The 19,812-nt window shown below is 36.4% G+C and overlaps 1 protein-coding gene across 2 annotated transcripts in view; it reads left to right on the top strand.

Annotated features, from left to right (window-relative positions):
* Nucleotides 1-547: 547 nt before the first annotated feature.
* NAALAD2 (N-acetylated alpha-linked acidic dipeptidase 2) overlaps nucleotides 548-19,812 on the top strand; it is a 56,059-nt gene continuing 36,794 nt past the window's right edge. For both annotated transcript variants that reach the window (XM_033207035.1, XM_033207036.1), the window contains exons 1-6: nucleotides 548-922; nucleotides 1,652-1,763; nucleotides 14,462-14,648; nucleotides 14,992-15,093; nucleotides 16,472-16,597; nucleotides 18,315-18,501. In XM_033207035.1, the coding sequence (XP_033062926.1) occupies nucleotides 565-922; nucleotides 1,652-1,763; nucleotides 14,462-14,648; nucleotides 14,992-15,093; nucleotides 16,472-16,597; nucleotides 18,315-18,501 (1,072 nt within the window). In that variant the 5' untranslated portion in view covers nucleotides 548-564. The remainder of the gene's footprint in view (nucleotides 923-1,651; nucleotides 1,764-14,461; nucleotides 14,649-14,991; nucleotides 15,094-16,471; nucleotides 16,598-18,314; nucleotides 18,502-19,812) is intronic.

The following is a 19,812-nucleotide window of genomic DNA, read 5'->3' on the forward strand; positions in this document are numbered from 1 at the left end:
GGGGTATGGCCAGAGAGACCGGCTAGCTTCTTCAATTTAGCATCTCAAAGCACCATATTTTGGGATATTGGTGTCTGAGCCTCAGCATTAAGAACCTACTCTCAGTAACTACTGGCAGTGCAAGGTCCTTTCAATGACTACTTTTACTAATATGAACCCAAAACATTCCAGTGAGGTAGGTAAAAACCTCAGTTAAATGAGTGGAAACAGAATTACAGAAATGTGGAGTTTTGTTTAAGTAAAGGGGAACAACAGAACGCAATCCCATCGATTTTGATGCTGACAGTGATTGAGGTATTAGTGGTGTTAAAAGCTTTAACAGCGGAGCACCCAGGACCAGAAATTCTTCCCAAGTTTGACGAGTGGGAAATTACAGCAGAGAATCTGGAAGAAGAATAACCAAGAGGTCAGGAAAAGCAATACTTAAATTCACTTCTGAGCCGAAATTGGGCATTTTGGGGGATGAGCGTGGCAAACAGCAGTCGAGTTTTTTGGGAAATAATTAGGAACATTTTCAGCAGCTCCCGCCACCTACTATGTCCGGGTTACTGCGGGATCCACAGAATGGAAGTTGCCCGCCAACAGGAAGAATGCCTCCTCCCTCTGCAGGGCTTCCTCTCTCCCCTCCAGGGCCCCTGGGGACCACAGGCACCCGGAGGAGCTCGGCGCTGCCTTGTTTTCCTTGTCTCGGGACTGGCTGGGAGGGCGGAGGTGCGGCCTTGCGAAGGTCAGCGCAGGCCACCCCGCGCTCACAGGCTCCTGCCCGCGCGCTCTCTGTTTCTTTGCAGCCCCGAGGCTCGCGAAAGTAGTAGGCGCCCCAAGCTCAGCCCTCAAGAAGCCATGGCGAAGTCCAGGGGCCATCTATACCTTTGGATGTGCTTGACTGCTGCGCTGGCATCTTTCCTGGTGGGGTTTATGGTGGGTAAGTGAACGAAACACTTTCCCCTTACTCCGGGGCTCATGACTCTGCAGAGATAAAGGGAGAAATCCTGGAGCTGGAAGGGACTGGGCTGTGCGCTAGCTCTGACCCACTGGGCCAGATATGATAAACTCTGCAAATTTCAGCAAAACTAGAAACCAGACGGAATGTATTTTGAGGTTCCTAATAGACAAAATGTGCTTGAAATTCAAATTTATTAAATGTTCACTGAGTTCACTAAAGACAACCTAGAGCTGTCACTATCTGCAGGGATGAAAACAATTATTTTATTTCCAAGCAACATTAGTGAGTCAAAACTGTCAACTAATGCGGGCAGCGCTAAAAGCAAAGCAAAACAAAACGAAACGAAACAAAACAAAACAAAAACGCTGCTCTGTATTTAAATAAATATGTGTGGAATGTTCCCTATGTGTCAGGGACTAGATACTCAGGGAAGAACAAGAAAAGCCATGCCTTCATGCATAACGTGAGAAAATGAAAGAGCTTCCCTTAAATAAAACTCCTTTTAAGCATCTCAAAATTATATTGCATATCAGAATTTATAGGTTTTCTGCATTTAATATGAACATTATTTTTTAAAGCCCACCATGATCTATTTGTCAGATAAAGACTTTTTGGGGGAAAGGAGAGAGGGATGGCTACTAGTTTTAATAAAGTCAAAGTGATTTTGTGGATGTTTGTGTATGTTTGTGCATTTTTTTTCCCCCTCAGGCTGGTTTATTAAGCCTTTCAAAGAATCAACCACTTCTGTGCACTATCATCAAAGTATAAGGTGGGAACTGGTATCCGAAATGAAAGCTGAAAACATCAAATCATTTCTTCGGTGAGTTTTTTTTTTTTTTTTACATATTTGATCTTAAAACTCATGTTTAAAATATCACAGTGAGAAGCATATTATAACTGGTTATATTCATGAGGACAGTCTTCTCTGTGTGAAATTACAAAGTTGGTCATCAACTTATGTTTATGTGTGTTTTTTTTTTTTTTTAATGTCTCTTTAAACCACTCTTGGGGTGAAATCTGTTAGAATGTTATAAAAGTAGGTCTTTCTTCCCTAACTTTACATAACAAAAAGTATCTGGTTGGCTTACTGAGAGATGTTTCAACTTCATGTAACTTTGGATCTAACTGAATGTTATTCTTTGTTCATCAGTGCCTGAGTTTTAATCAGCAATTTTTTAGCTACCATATTCTGTCAGAGAAAGTTAGATGCTGGTTGACTAAGTGATTTAGTGGAAAAGTGATCCAAGTGTCTGATTCTGTCTGCCAAAAATTAAACCTTTATCCCATCTTGCAGGTATAAGTTTGTTGTTTACAAATAAGACAAAATGAAACCAGAAAGAGTCATTGCAAATCCTCTAGCTTCTAACCATGAAAAACAGTGGAAATCAGGGGAGTGATCATAAACTCCTTAAGAACAATGGCCATAGTATTTATTTCTGTATTCAGACTCTTTCAATCGGTGTTTTTTTAAAAATCAGCATTAGCGAAGTATAATTTACATAAAAGAAACTGCATCCCTATGAACCCTACAATTTGAGAGTTGTGACAGATGTATGCTATACTGAACAAACCGCCTCCTCCATCATGCTACAAAAATATTCCATTATGCCCTTTGCAGTTTATTCCCCACCCCCCTCCATCTCTGGCACTAGGCAATCACTAATACATTTTATGTCACTGGAGATTCATTTGCATTTTCTAGAATCTTATTTAAATGGAATCATATAGTACATGCTCTTTTGTATCCAGCTTCTTTTACTCAGAATAATGATTTTGAGATTCATCTAGATTGTTGCATGTATTAGTAGTTCATTATTTTTATTGCTGGCTCGAATTCCATTGTATGGATATACTGCAATGTGTAGTTGATGGAAATTTGGGTTGATTATAGTTTTTGACTATTGTGAATAAAGCTGCTGTGAACAGATGTTTACAAGTCTTTCTGTGGATATGTGGTTTTATTTCTCTAGAAATGATTGAGTTTGATGATAAATATGTTTAACTTTTTAAGAAAATGCCTAAGATAAGTGAAAATAGTTGTATCATTTTGCATTTCTACCCCAAAGTAAGGAAATCAGCATTCCAAAGAGATATGTGCACTCCGATGTTTATCACAGCAGTATTCACAATAGCCAAGATACTGAATCAACTTGATGATCAACTTCCATCAACAAATATTATGGTGTATATACAGGATGGATTATTACTCAGCATAAAAAAGAAAAAAATCCTATCATCTGTAGAAACATGAATGGAACTAAATGTCATTATGTTAAGTGAAATAAGCCAGGCACAGAAAGATACATATTGCATGATCTAACTCATATGTGGGAGCTAAAAAAAATTGATCTCATGGAGATAGAGAATAGAATGATGGTTACCAGAAACTGGAAGGGCAGTGAGGAGGGTGGACGATACTGAGAGGTTGGTTCAATGGGTACAAAAATATAGTTAGATAGAAGGAATAAGATCTAGTATTACATAGCACAATAGGGCAACTATAGTTAACAATAATTTATCATATATTTCAAAATAACTAGAGTGCACTTGAAATGTTCCGAACTCAAAGAAATGATAAATGTTTGAGGTGATAGATATCCTAATTACCCTGATTTGATCATTACTTATTGTATGCTTGTATCAAGATATCACATATACCCTATACATATGTACAAGTAGTAGGTAGCCATAAAATTTAAAAATAAAGAAATAAATTTAGAAGTCTATTCACAGCTTTGGCTTATTTTCTATTTAGATATATGTTGTTTTCCCCCTGTGGAGATTTTTGTTTGTTGTTGTTGTTGTTGTTGTTTTGAGACAGAATCTCACTTCATCACCCAGGCAGGAGTACAGTGGTGTGATCTCAACTCACTGCAACCTCCATGTCCTAGGCTCAAGGGGTTCTCCCACCTCAGCCTCCTAAGTAGCTGGGACTACAGACATGCATCACCACATGCAGCTAATTTTTTAATTTTTATTTATTTGTTTATTTTTGTTGTTGTTGTGATTGGTAGAGACAGGGTCTCATTATTTTGCCCAGGCTGGTCTCGAACTCCTGAGCTCAAGTGACCCACCCACCTCACCCTCTCAGAGTGCTAGGATTATAAGCATGAGCCACCATTCCCAACCCCCCTATGGAGTTTTTAGAGTTCTTTATATGGAGTGGACTCTTGAATACTGTGGGCATAGGGTGCTGACCCCTCCATGCAGTCAAAAATCCACATATAACTTTTAACTCCCCCAAAACTATTAATAGCCTACTAGTGACCTTAGCAATAACATAGACAATTAACATGTATTTTGTATATGTATTATATGCTGTATTCTTGCAATAAAGTAAGCTAGAAAAAATAAAATTATATTAAGCAAATCATAAGAAAGAGAAAAAACATTTACTATTCATTAAGTGAATGTAGATTTTCATAAAGGTCTTCCCACAGTCTTCATATTGAGTAGGCTGAGGAGGAGGAGGAAGAGAAGGGTTTGGTCTTGCTGTCTCAAGGATGGCAGAGGCAGAGAAGGTAGAGAAGGGGAGGCAGGAAAGGCAGTCACATTCCATTTAATTCTTAGACATCATGTCTGGTTTTTACTTTTTCTTTTCTCTAAACATATTTTTATACACTACCAGTTCTTCTTCCAGAATTTGCTTTAGTTTTAGTGCCCGTATCGTATAAAGGACCCTTTTGTAAAAGAAGTCAAAAGCAGTCTTTAATAATGTAAAACCTTCTGCCAGATTGTCTAATGTCATCTTGTTTTCTGGCATTGCTTCTTCTGTCTTCTTCCTCATCATTTGGTACTGGTTTAGAAGTACTCATCTCCATCAAATCATCTTCTGTTAATTTTTCTGGTGTCTGTTACCTTTGAATTTTTCCAAGATTACTAACATGAAACCCTTCATCTCTCAACCTGTTTTTACTTTTTTTTTTTTTTTTTTTTTTTTTTGCCATATTCACAATCTCTTTCTTTTTTTCTTTTCTTTTTTTTTTTTTTGAGACGGAGTCTCGCTCTGTCGCCCAGGCTGGAGTGCAGTGGCCGGATCTCAGCTCACTGCAAGCTCCGCCTCCCGGGTTTACGCCATTCTCCCGCCTCAGCCTCCCGAGTAGCTGGGAGGCGCCCGCCACCTCGCCCGGCTAGTTTTTTGTATTTTTTAGTAGAGACGGGGTTTCACCGTGTTGGCCAGGATGGTCTTGATCTCCTGACCTCGTGATCCGCCCGTCTCGGCCTCCCAAAGTGCTGGGATTACAGGCTTGAGCCACCACGCCCGGCCCACAATCTCTTTCATGATTACCTTATTTGGTTCTGTCATCAATCCCGTGAAGTCATGTACAACATCTGCACACAGTTTGCTTTAGCAGGAATTTATTGTATTGGGCTTGATGGCTTTCACAGCATTTTCTGTAACAATGATGGCATCTTCAACGGTGTTAATTCTTTCAGAATTTCATGATGTTCTATTGGGGTTCTCTTCCATAGGACTGACAATCCTTTCAATAGAGTGCAATGAGCCTTAAAGATTCTTATTATGACGCCTTGATCTAGGGGGCAAATTAGAGAGATGTGTTTGGGGGCAAGTAGACTACTTGATCTCAGGGTTTCTGGGTAGCCAGAGGTGTCTTTCAATACCAAAAGAACTTTAAAAGGCAGTCCCTTCCCGGCAAGGTATTTCATGACTGCAGGAACAAAGTACGAGTGGAATCAATCTAGAACATGGGTTTCTGTTGTCCAGGCCTTCTTGTTGTACAACCAAAACGCTGAAAGCTGGTGTTTATCTTTTCCCTTCAAGGCTTGGGGGTTAGCAGCTTCATAGATAAGGGCAGTCCTTATCATAAACCCAACTGCATTTGCACAAAACAGTAGAAATCCCCTATCCCTTCCTGCCTTAAATCTCAGTGCTTACATCTCTTCCTTAGTCAAAAATATCCTTTGTAGCATCCCCCTCCACCCCCAGAATAGGGTACTTTCATTTGCATTAAAAAACCTGTTCAGGCAGATATCCTTTCTCCTCAGTAATTTTCTTCATGTTATCTGAGAACTTGTCTACTGCCTCTTGGTGAGCAGAAGCTGCTCCTCCTTTAAAAGTTAAACTTTCTAAAGTTATCAAACCATCTTTTGCAGGCATAGGATTCTCCACCTTTACCTTTCTGTTGCTTTAAATTATCGTAGAATGACTTTGCTTTTTCTCAAATCACATTAATTAGAGTCTATAGATATGCCTTTCTTAAAGCAATCCTATACCCACATAAAAGCTACATTTTCAATACAAGAGAAAAAGGTAATTTGCAAAAGTACAAGGTTTTCACACTTGTTGGCACAGCTGCCATGACTGCTTCACAAATTATTCCTTTTTTTTTTTTTTTTAACATTAGTCCTTATGCTGGATTTATCTTGAAAACGGAGGGCAATCACAGCTGCAGACCTCAATCTATGGTATAACAAGCAATTCATCTTTTTCTTATAATGTTTCATTAATGGCGCTTTGTATGGATCCCATGGTGTTATTCAAGGTTTACAGTGTTGTAGTAAACATGGTGAGAACTACATGAGAACCATGAGACATCATTTTTTTTTAAAAACTGCCATAAGTCATTTACTGGAGAAAGAAACTGTTCATGTAGTGATGGTAAGGGAGATGATTAGCATCACACAGTGGTTTAAGCAGATAGTCACCGCAGGAGCTCACTGCAAGAGCAATAAGCTGTGGCTACAAAAGTATTACTGTAGTACACAATGTATTACAGTTAATTTTACATAATTATGATTTTATATTGTATCTTTATGTTTGTTTACATTTCTGTAGACTGCAAATGGCACCATGTAGTCTGTAAGTGTATGAATACGTTTTGATACATTTTAACTTTTATAATAGATTAATGTTATTTTAAAATAGTAAATGATAAAATAGATATTATTTGCATGTACTTCATGCATTCATGACAAACCTCTTCTTACTTTTTAAATATTTCTAGGCTATGTGGTTTGTTTATGAGTTTTTTAAAAATTGCTGCAAATCTCAAAAAAAAATTCCAATATATTTATTGGGAAAAAAATCATATAGAAGTGGACCCATGCTGTTCAAACCTATGTCGTTTCAAGGGTCAACTCTACTCTAGATATAAGTCTTTTGTTGGAAATGCAATGAACAAATATTTTTTTCCAGTCTATAATTTGTCTGTTTGTCCACCCTTATTTGCAGATCAGAAGTTAAAACCTTATTTTGATGAGGTTTAATTTATCAGTTTTTCTCTTTTGGATCATGCTTTTGGGTTCATATCTAAGAACTCTTTGATCTGGCCTTTGACCAATTTTGTCTTCTTTTTTCCCCCAAAGGTTTAGAATTTACCTTTTACATTAAAGTTTCTGAACTATTTTGAGTTATTTTGCGCATAAGGAAAGGTTTAGGTTGAGTTTATTCTTTTGCTTAAGAATGTCCAGTTGCTCTATCACCATTTGTTAAAATGTTATCCTTCTTTCATTTAATTGCTTTTGCATCTTTGTTAAAAATTGATGGGGCTTATTTGTGTGAGTCTATTTCTAGATTCTCTCTTCTGTAGAGACAGAGTCTTATTCTGTTTCTGAGTTTTATATTCTGCCCTATTGATCCAGTACCGTGCTGTCCTGATTATTAAAGTGATATAGTAGATTTTAACAAAACATAGAATGATTCCTCTTACCTTATTCTTTTCAACTATTATTGTAGCTATACTATATCCCTTACCTTTTCATTTAAAATATATAATAAACACATATTTGTCTAAAAACTATTGGTGGAGTTTTGATAGGAATTACATTAATCCTATAGAGCAATTTGGGAATTATTGACATTTTTGCTATGTCCAGTCTTCTATTACATGAACATGGTATGTTTCCAATTGTAGATCATCTTTCTTTTATCAGCATTTTGTAATTTGCATTAAGCAGATGCTTTATATGCTTTGTTAGATTTACATCTAAGTATTTCATTTTCTTTGGAGCAAATGCAAATTTGCAAATTTGTTTTAATTTCACTTTCCACATACTCTGTTGTTAGCATATAGAAATACAGTTGTGTTTGTGTATTGATATTGCATCCTGTGACCTTGCTGAACTCTAAGAAGGTTTTGTTTGTTTGTTTGTTTTGATTTTGGGGGTGTTTTCTGAGACAGTCTTGCCATATTTCCCAGGCTGGTTTCAAACTCCTGAGGTGAAGCGATCCTCCTACCCTGGCCTCCCAAATTTCTGGGATTACAAGTGTGAGCCACTGGACTTGGCTGGAAGGTGGGAAAGAGTTTGGTTTGTTTTTGTTTGTTTGTTTTGGTTTGTTTCTTGTAGATTCATTGGAATTTTCTATGTAGACAATAATGTCATCTTCAAAAAGGGAATGTTTCATTTCTTTTTACTTTCTAATCTGTGTGCCTTTTACCTTTTTAAGAAAAGTTGCCTCTTTGTGCTGACTGGAACTTCCATTACTCTGTTGAATAAGAGTAGTAAGAATGGACATTCTTTTCTTTTTTCTGATCTTAAGGAGAAAGATTTAGTTTCACCATTAAGTATGATGTAGCTGTCGGTATTTTGTTGATGCTCTTTGTCAAGAAAGCTCCCCTCTATTCCAAGACTGCTGAGGGTTTTTTTCATGAATGGGTGTTGAATTTTGTCAAGTGCGTTTTCTGTATCAATTCATATGATCATATGATTTTTCTTTTTTAGCTGGTCGTTAGGGTAATTCCTTTATTTCTTTACTAATTTGGGAGGGGGTCAAATTTAATCCAGAGGTATGTTATAGTTTTCTCCACGAATGCGAAATTGTCTATTTGTCCCATTAATTTGGTCACATTTTGCTCTATGTATTCTGAGGCTCATTCATTAGGCATATACACATGGATGTTGTTACGTCTTCAAAACAGAATGACCTTGTATTTTTATGAAATGTGCTTCATTATCGTTAGTAATAATTTTTTTTTTTTAGTAATAACGTTTTAAAATCTATTTTATTTCATATGGATGGAGCCACGTCAGCCTTCTAATACTTATGTTTATATAGGATGTCTTCTTCCATCTACTTACTTTTAACTATCACTTTCATTAGAATTAAAATGTACCCTCTATAGAGAGAACACAATTGTCACTTGCTGTTTTATCCATTTTTGTAATCTTAATTTAAGTACGCCCTCTGTGGGCAACATATAATAATCTCCGCCTTGTGAGTGTTTAGTCCATTAACATATAATATAGTTATTGATTGATATAATTAAACTTAAGTCTGCCACTTTATGGTTTGTTTTCTGTTTTCTTTCTGTACTTTTACTCATTTTCTGACTTTTTGATAGTGGGAAAAATATATGAAATTTTATTTTATTTCAATTTATCTTTTGGCTATACCTCTTTGGCTATACTTTTTAGTGGATACTCTAAAGGTTATATTACACATATATAATGTTTCACTGTATGCTTAAATTTACTACTGTCACTTAATATAAAATGGAGAAACTCACATTTCTGTATGTCTATTTACTCTCTCCTCCACCATCCTTTATAAAGTAGCTGTCATATGTATCATACATACATGAAATATAAACCTCAAAAAATGCTATATTAATGTTATTTTTTTCTTCGAACATTTATATGTATTGTAAACCAATTAAAGTTAAAATTAGTATTTCATGTTTCTTAGATATTTATCTTTTTTGATGCTTTTGATTTGTTTCTGAAGATTTAGGTTGCCCTGTGCTATTTCTGTTGAGTCTGAATAACTTCCTTAAGTATTTCCTGCAATGTGGATTCTGATGGTGACAAATTCTTAGTTTTTCTTCATCCATAAAATTCTTTACTTCAACTTTATTCTCTAAACATATTTTTCCTGAATATAGAATTCTGGGTTGACTCTGCTAACACACATGAAGTTTTTAGAACTTTAAATGTTTCACTGTCTTCTAGCTGCTGTCATCCTATGAGAAGTTTAGTCATTAAATCATATAACATGTATCATTTTTGTCTTTGATTTTCAGCAGTTTTACTATGTCTAGGTATAGTTTTCTTTAAATTTAGCCTGTTTGGGCTCTCTGAGCTTCTTGACAATGTAAATTTATGTCTTCCATTATTTTAGAAAGGTCTTGTTTATTATTTCTTAAAATATCTTTCTGCACCATTCTTTGTCTTCTTTTCTTCTAATACTCCAGTTAAACCCTACAGACAAATACACCCAGTGAAGTATATACACTACAGTTAACAGACAATCCCTGACTTATGACTGTTTGATTTAGAATTAGAATTTTTCAACTTTATGATGGATTTATCAGGGTACTAAATGCATTTTCAATTTAGTAATATTTTTGACTTTCAATGGGTTTATAGGGACATAAGCTCACCATAAGTTGAGTAGTATCTCTATTTTCTACCCGTCTGTGCTGTAATAACAGATGGGTGATGAGATCACAAGGTTCCATGTTAGTGTCTATGGATGAACTTAAGAGAGCTATTGTAATGAGGAATAAATCAGCTATAATGTTCTTATTAAATTTCGGCTATTTATTATCAAGGCACATCAGATATCAAGAGGTTAATTCAAAATGTCTGTTTTGGGGTGCTTTTTTGGTGATACAGGAAAAGAATGAGTAGGAATGAACATCACTTGAAGAGAGACTCAGTCTATATATAGCTCATGCAATGCACTAGAATGGCAGAGGTTTTATTTGTTGTTGTTGTTGTTGTTGTTTTGAGAGAGACTCTTGCCGTGTTGCCCAGACTGGAGTGCAGTGGCACAATCTCGGCTCCCTGCAACCTCCACCTCCCGGGTTCAAGCGATTCCCCTGCCTCAGCCTCCTGAGTAGCTGGGATTACAGGCTCCCACCACCATACCTGGCTAGTTTTTGTATTTTAGTAGAGACGGGGTTCGCCATGTTGACCAGGCTGGTCTCAAACTCCTGACCTCAGGTGATCCACCCGCCTTGGCCTCCCAAAGTTCTGGGATTATGCATAAGTTGATAAGCAATCTTTGAATGGTTTTCATGATGATTAAATATCTTGTTGTTATTGTTTTTTCTTTCTTTTGCATCCAACCAAATACAAAAATTACACACCAAGAATGATGACAAGAACAGGGATAGTGGGAAATACAGCATATTAGGGGCCTCCAACTTTAATGAATGAAGAGGCATGACCTAAAGTTTTGTAGATGACAGTGCCTAGAAGGTGTAGTGGGTGATGACTTTTGGTGTAAGCTTCAAAAAAGCTGCTAGTTTGGAAAGAAGAAGAATGAGATATATTTGAAAGAGCCAGTGGAGAGTAAGAAGGCCTCCTAGCTGAACTTTAGTCATGAGATATGTGGGGTCATGGGAAATAAAACAGCCTGCAGGTGAGCAGAGTCCTCAGAGGAAATCAGTTAAGACAAGGAGGTTGGCTGGGCATGGTGGCTCACACCTGTAATCCCTGCACTTTGGGAGGCCAAGGACAGTGGATCACCTGAGGTCAGGAGTTTGAGACCAGCCTGTCCAACATAATGAAACCCCACCTCTACTAAAAATACAAAAAATTAGCTGGGCATGGTGACGTGCACATGTAATCCCAGCTACTCAGGAGGCTGAGGTGGGAGAATCGCTTGAACCTGGGAGGCAGAGGTTGCAGTAAGCCGAGATCGTACCACTGCACTCCAGCCTGGGCAAAAAAAGCAAAACTCCATCTGGAAAAACAAATTTAACAAAAGAAAAGAAAGACAAGGAGGTCAGGGAAACATTCAGGGAAGGTGCTGAAGATATAGGCTAATTGTTGATTGCAGATCTAAAGGGTTAATGAAAACAGCAGAAGAGTTTAGAAGGCAAAGGAGGGCTTGAAGATTGAGTTAAAGGGCTTAAATGTGGGAACAATTTTATTTCTCCCAGCCACCTTCTTATTAACAGAGCCTCAACTGTGCATGTTCTCCCTCCCTCAGGAGGGTATGTGTTCAGTAAAGGTTACCTTCCTCCGAGCCCAGGAATCTCTTGATTGGTTTGAAAAGGGGTAAATGACGCTATTTTGCCTAATGAAATGGGAGAAAAACTTAGCTAAGATCTTCTACAAATATGTTCCTTTGTTAAACACAAAATAAGGAATAGTTATTCTAGTTTGTACTTGTTTCTCCTGAAGTTACTGGGTGAATATGTATGCCTGGAGCTGTAATGCCCATCTTGGGACCATACGGAGAAATTCTGATATAAAATAAAGGATGTTATACCTTTCTACTCTTGTTCTGTACTTCTCTATTTCAATTCAGGGGGTTCTTGAAAATATGGGAGGCAAAAAAGTTCATGGCTAATCCTTCCTCCTAATTTAAATAAATATTTTTTTCTAATTACAAGAATATCTGCTCTTTGTAGAAACTAAAATAATGAATTGTATAATTTAGAAATTAAAAGTCTCTGTTTTGCTTTTTTATTCCTATACATATAAAATAACTTCCATCTGAACACATTTGTACTTTTAAAAAATAAATATAGTAAGAAATTAAACATCTGATACGTTCAGTTTTCATTTTATGATATAGAGAAGGACATCTCAGAAAAGATGATGCTTGAAGAGTCCTTATGGATGATTAATAGTTTGGAGATAAGAAAGGAGAATGATTAGAAGTGGTAATAGAGGGAGAGTCAGGTAGATGGGACAATATTTTTGGCTGAGATAAGACATTGTGCAAAGGTATTAAAGATCTAAAAGGTATTAAAGATCATAATCATTTTATGAGAAAAGTAAGTATACTCAGTGACAGCAGAAAAGTTTATAAGAGAGTGATGGGAAATTAATCTGAAAAGACAGAAGAGAGGACCTAACCTAAAAGTGCTTTAGATGCCGTGTTAGAGTGTGAACTTCTTTTTTTTTTTTTTTTTTTTTTTTTTTGAGACGGAGTCTCGCTCTGCCGCCCAGGCTGGAGTGCAGTGGCCAGATCTCAGCTCATTGCAAGCTCCGCCTCCCGGGTTTACGCCATTCTCCTGCCTCAGCCTCCAGAGTAGCTGGGACTACAGGCGCCCGCCACCTCGCCCGGCTAGTTTTTTGTATTTTTTTAGTAGAGACGGGGTTTCACCGTATTAGCCAGGATGGTCTCGATCTCCTGACCTCGTGATCCGCCCGTCTCAGCCTCCCAAAGTGCTGGGATTACAGGCGTGAGCCACCGCGCCCGGCCTTGAACTTTCTAATGCAGGGTACAGGGAGTTGTAGAAGAATTTTAAACACATGGGTCATAAGAGCAGATGAATTATTTAGAAATATCACTATTTCTCAAGATCAGATAACTAAAATTTTGGATTCCAGTTCCAGCATTTATAATTTTAGGTGTAAAATTATGAGTAGATTATTCAGCCACTCTGTCAGTATCCCATTTTGCAAATGAGGATGATGAAAGAAGGATTGTGATGATTAAATGAGAAAACACATATGAAAGTGACTGACTGTAGAGTGCTTGTCATACAGCAGGTTTTCAATATATGTTAATTTCCCTCTACTGCCATATATTTTGTGGCTGTCGTCTGGTTAACTAAAAAAAAAAAAAATTAAAAAAGTGTTTATTTTTGTTCTACTGATGGTGGGAGACTTTAATTTTCTTTTCTTTTCTTTCTTTTTTTTTTTTTTGTGACATAGTCTCACTATGTCACCCAGGCTGGAGTGCATTGGCATGATCTCGGCTCACTGCAACCTCCATCTCCCAGATTCAAGCAATTCTCCTGTCTTGGCCTCCCAAGTAGCTGGGATTACAAGCACCCGCCATGACGCCTGGCTAATTTTTTGTATTTTTGGTAGAGATAGGGTTTCACCATGTTGGCCAGGCTGGTCTTGAACTCCTGACCTCAGTTGATCCACTCTCCTCAGCCTCCCAAAGTGCCGGGATTACAGGTGTCAGCCACCACCCCTGGCCAGGGACTTTAAAAATATTATTCACCCCAAGTAAAATAAATCTCACTAAGAACTAAGTTTGTGAGGTCACATAAATGTTACAACTCATTTACATCCAGAACCAAGAGAACACTGCCCAAATTAAATTCAGCAAGCCTGTACTTTTTGGGTAAAAGTCAAGAACTAAGCACTAAGGGGATATTAAAAATAAAAATGCATGTACTTTGACATCAATGAAATAAATAAGCAACTGCATACATGATACAATCAACAGTAGAAATATATAAGTTAAACATGGAACTGCCCAAGTGGTCCCTGCAAGATATTAAGATCTAATTTTTTTTCCAAAATGTCTCTGTTCTCTGACAAGCAGCAAAAAGGAACATTATTAGTATAGGAGTATGACGTTCTTCCAGGGTGTCTTCTCATAGCTGAGCCTTTGCTGATTGTGTCTACCATGAAATGTGTTCTTTTCTGAGGAAGCATAATATGAAAACTGCAGTTGTATACAAATAACTTAAAAATTGGCCTGTCTAGAAACTGGTAACATTAGCTAAGTTTCTTTTATCTGTCATATAGGAACAATAACTTAATGCCCAAAGCATAAGTAGTGCATTTAGAGTAGTTTTTAGGCACATCATCTGAGCATAGTCTTTAACTCCCTCCTATACTTTATTTTCATTTTAGTTCTTTTACAAAGCTTCCTCATCTGGCAGGAACAGAACAAAATTTCTTGCTTGCCAAGGAAATCCAAACCCAGTGGAAGAAATTTGGACTAGATTCAGCCAAGTTAGTTCATTATGATGTCCTCTTATCTTACCCTAATGAGACAAATGCCAACTATATATCGATTGTGGATGAACATGAAACTGAGGTATGTGAAATTGTTGGTACTTTTTATGTTTTACAATCTGACCATTTTATGTGGATTGCAATGTAGGGTCAAGTAAAAGTAGAAATTTGTTAATAGTGAATTATTCAGTATCCATTATGTGTTTGACATGGTGTTAAGTCCTGAGGCCACTTTCTATTATTAGGAAGACAATAATAATGATAAGGCTCTTTCTCATTGTTGTCAGTGTAATTTATCTATTTAATTATAGAACCTAGTTCCAGGATGCTTAATCTGAAGTATATACTTGGAGGCAAAATGAATTATATCTTAATAATAATCTGGATTTTTTCTCTCCAACTTGACATGTTCTAATTCTTGCTAGATTTTCAAAACATCATACTTCGAACCAACACCAGATGGCTATGAGAATGTTACAAATATTGTTCCACCATATAATGCTTTCTCAGCCCAAGGCATGCCAGAGGTAAAATAAAATACATTTGTAATCCAAGTCTTTAAATGATTCTTTTGCTATATAAAATCTGTATAGAGGACTAAAATCAAGGAAATTAGGTGAATCATACATGCTGATCCATTGTTTGATATTCAGTACTATGAAAACCTCATCCCCCAATTAAAAAAAAATTGTAATAAAATAGAAAAGAACATCTGAGAAAAAAGACACAAAACAAATACATTAAAAACTGATCCTGCTGAAGCAGATGTCACTCTTTGAAATAACAAAGAAACTGCTGAACATGCTTTTAATTCAGTGAGGCAGTAGGTGTTTTTTGTTTGTTTTTTGTTTTGTTTTGCTTTGTTTTTTTGAGATGGAGTTTCGCTGTTGTCACCCAGGCTGGAGTGCAGTGGTGCAATCTCGGCTCACTACAACCTCTGCCTCCCGGGTTCAAGCAATTATTTTGCCTCAGCCTCCTAAGTAGCTGGGACCACAGGCACGTGCCGCTATGCTCGGCTAATTTTGTATTTTTTGTTTTAGTGGAGACGGGGTTTCTCTATGTTGTTCAGGCTAGTCTCGAACTCCCAACCTCAGGTGATCCGCTCGCCTCAGCCTCCCAAAGTGCTGGGATTACAGGTGTGAGCCACTGTGCCCAGCTGGCAGTAGGTGTTTTTACAAGCTTCTTTCCGTTGTTAATAGTTTGAATTTTTTATGGATTCATAGATAGGATTTTATAGATCATACCACAGAGGTTCTTAAGGTAATGCAATGGTTGGAAAGTAAATAAATATAGTTAGGATCTTTAAAATGACATTTATTTACTCTATTCCCTGTGGCTTAGTATACACTGATAATTTCTTCAACACAGGATACACTATTTAAATATGTATGGCTGGGTGCGGTGGCTCACACCTGTAACCCCAGCACTTTGGGAGGCTGAGGGGGGCAGATCATTGGAGGTCAGGAGTTCAAGATCAGACTGGCCAACATGGTGAAACCCCATCTCTACTGTTAAAAAATACAGAAATTATCTGGGCCTGGTGGCGCATGTCTGTAATGACAGCTACTCTGGTCGCTGAGGCAGAATCGCTTGAACTTAGGAGGTGGAGGAGGTTGCAGTTAGCCGAGACAGTGTCACTGCACTCCAGCCTGAATGACAGAGTGAAATTCCTTCTCAAGTATAATAAATAAATAAGTAAGTCTTATACATTGTCATTTTTTAAAACCTTTTCAGGATTTTAAAAGATTTTCTGACGACTTCTGCATAATTACCGTGGGTCTGTTTATTATTCCCCAAATAAAGAAAGGAAACACTTTTGATGATGTAGTATTGTGAAGCAAACTTATTTTTTGGTTTTTTTCCTTGAATTTTAGCAGCATTATATATATTTTCTTTTCCCTATAGGGAGATCTTGTATATGTGAACTATGCTCGCACTGAAGACTTTTTCAAACTAGAAAGAGAGATGGGCATCAACTGTACTGGGAAGATTGTTATTGCAAGATATGGAAAAATCTTCAGAGGAAATAAAGTACAGCATTATTTGTTTTTCTACAGATAATGAGAGGATATATATATTCTGTAAATGTAAATGACCAACTTGCTTCTCAGTTTCCAAACTGCTTTCAAACATTTCCTTTCTTTTTTTTTCCTATTTGCCATGGGTACACAGAAACTCATGTTTTTATGTTTTCTCACATACCTGGAAAAGAAAATTATTTTTTAATCATTTTTGTTACAAAAGTAATATTTGCTTTTTGAAATTTAATTGAAGGAAATTTATGTAAAGTAAAAAATGAAGAGCTCCCCTGCATCCCCTCCCACTTCCTTATCCAGATATAATCAATTTTAATAGCTTTTCTCAAATCTAATTATGTGAAATATAAATACATCTGTCCCTATATGCCCATTTTACACATATTTATTTATTACCTTTTACATTGTATATTACAAGGCTTAATTTTTTTCATTCAGCCAAGACTCATATTCTTCACGTCCGCACATTGAGAGTTATGTAATACATTGGTTAAGAGTATAGAACCCTAGATCCATATCACTTGGGTTCTGATCCTATTCTTTCTAGATCTTTTACTGTTACTTAACTTATTAAGTAACAGTAAGCATGTTAAGTTAAGCATGTTACTTAACTTCTCTGTTGCAAAGTTTCCTCATATATAAAATGCGAATGCCAATAATAGCACCAATTTCATAGAGTCCTTATTGAATGACTTTGTTTGAAAGCACTTAGGATAGTGGCTGGTACTTAGTAATTTCTATATAACTTCTTATTAATTACTTCACTATTTTGAATGATGGCATCGTATTTCACAGAATTGACACGCAATTTATTTAACCATTCCACTACTGATGATGTTTGTCTTATCTTGAATTTGTTACTACTACAAATAATTTAATTGTGAACATCCTTGTCAATATATGCTTCAAAAATTTGTGTGAAGATTATTGTAGTATAGATTCATAGAAATTAAATGGCTAAATAATAGTGTATATTCTTTCAAAATTTTGATAGACATCATCAATTTTCCTTCAAAAAGTTGTGACACATTATACTCTTAGTGATGTAACAGGGTGCTCTCTGAATATTGGAATGCATTTTTATGAATCAAGACTGTTATCCATCTTCTGCTACAATACTTTTGGTGAAGAAGAATTTAGTATCTCACAGGGTACATTTTCCTATTCTTGGCCAGTTTGAATTGTTAGAAAGATGTTTACAAAAACCCTGGGCCATTTTTCACAAAATATGACTGCCCTGCATACAATTTTAAATCAGTTTAGTTCCATAAATATTTGTAGAATGCTTACTCTATGATGTGTAAGATTTTAGAGCAGTTTAAAATTAAGAAGACATGGTTCATGTTTTCAAAAACATCCTCAGCCTAATAGGGGAGATAGACATTTAAAAGATATTTTAATACATTATGAGCTATCCTATAATATAGAAAATGTAGAACTACAAAGAAGGAACATTAATTCTACAGTTGCGGGTTATAATAGGAATGTTTCACAGAAGAAATGATAACTTGTTTAGAATTCCATGGAATAATGGAAGTCTGTTAGGTCTAACAGGTGGGAAATTCTGTTCAAAGCCAAGAGAACTGAATGTGTAATTGTATGATAAAAGGCAGTGTCTAAAGATCCTTCCATTATTAAATTAATGTCTTTCTTATATGAATAAGCCAACCATTTGCCATATCTGCATTACGAATTGCACATTGCCCCTGCAGGTTAAAAATGCCATGTTAGCAGGAGCCATAGGAATCATCCTGTACTCAGATCCGGCTGACTACTTTGCTCCTGAGGTCCAGCCATATCCCAAAGGATGGAATCTTCCTGGAACTGCAGCCCAGAGAGGAAATGTGTTAAATTTGAATGGTGCTGGTGACCCACTCACTCCAGGCTATCCAGCAAAAGGTGAGTGATGAGCCTATCAGTCCACTAATTTTGCAAAAATACTCCTTGCCCTTTTAAAAGGAAGAAAAGCAAGCATGTTCAGAATAATATTAAACTAAAATTGAGTACACTTATATCATTCTGGATTACTGCTGCTAGGGATTTTAAAACATTTTTTCTTGTATTTTAAATTTTCATGCGATGTCAGCATGGGGAGTAAACTCATATTCTCCTTCTTCCTTTATTAGAGTTCAGAAATACTGATCCTCATACCTAAAGTAATGCTCCTTTTAACAAATGACAATTTAGGTTCCCTGAATTACCAATGGATTGTATTCTTCTTCATACATACATTTCTCTTTTTAAAAAAAAAATGAGTTTTTGTGTTATTTAAAACATAAAATTTGAAGTTTTACATACGTGAAATGACCTCTACAATCAAAATAATGAACATATCTATTATCCCAAAAAAGCTTCTTCTCGTCTTTTTATATTCCCACCCTCTCAATTCTTCCTTCCCACTTCATGCCAATCCCTAGGCAACCATTCCTCTTGCTTTCTGCTGTCAGCATGATTATTTTGAGATGTGTCCATGTTGGCATCTTTGTCAATAGTTTTTCTTTCTTTTGCTGAGTAGTATTCCTTTGAATGGCTATACCGCAGTGTACTCCTTTACTTGTAGGTGGACATTTGGATTGCTTTCAGTGTGGGGGCTATTGCAGATAAAGGTACCATGAACAGTTGTTGTACAAGACCTTGTATGTATGTGTTCTCTTATTTCTCTTTGGGAAATATTTGGAAGTGAAATGCCTGAATACTATGGTTAGTTGGATATTTAACTTTCACAGAAATTTTTAAATTGTTCTCTGAAGTTGTTTCATTTTATATTTCAACAGTAATGTATGAGCGTTCTATTTGCTATGTCCTCACTCATATTTAGTATGTCAATCTTTTCAATTCTACATTCTAACAGATGTGTACAACTTCCAGGTTACAACGCTTCTATTTTTCAATATGTGCCTAATTTTGGTCCTTTCCATGTGAGTTTAGAACTAATTTACAATTTTCACCAAAAAGCCTCCTGGGAGTTTGATTGAGATTGTATGAAATATATAAATCAACTTGGGGAGAATTGGCAATATTTGGGAGAATTGAATTAACAATATTTACTTTTCTGATCCATAAATAAAATGTAACTTTGTAATCTTTAATTTCTTTCAGCAAAGTTTTATGGTTTCACTGTATGAATCATGCATACCTTTTGTCAGATTTATCCACAAACATTTCATAGTTTTATGCTATTGTAAAGTCTCAATTTCAACTTTTCATTAC

This window comes from Trachypithecus francoisi, unplaced genomic scaffold (assembly GCF_009764315.1).
Source record: "Trachypithecus francoisi isolate TF-2019V2 unplaced genomic scaffold, Tfra_2.0 Lachesis_group8, whole genome shotgun sequence".
Lineage (NCBI taxonomy): Eukaryota > Metazoa > Chordata > Mammalia > Primates > Cercopithecidae > Trachypithecus > Trachypithecus francoisi.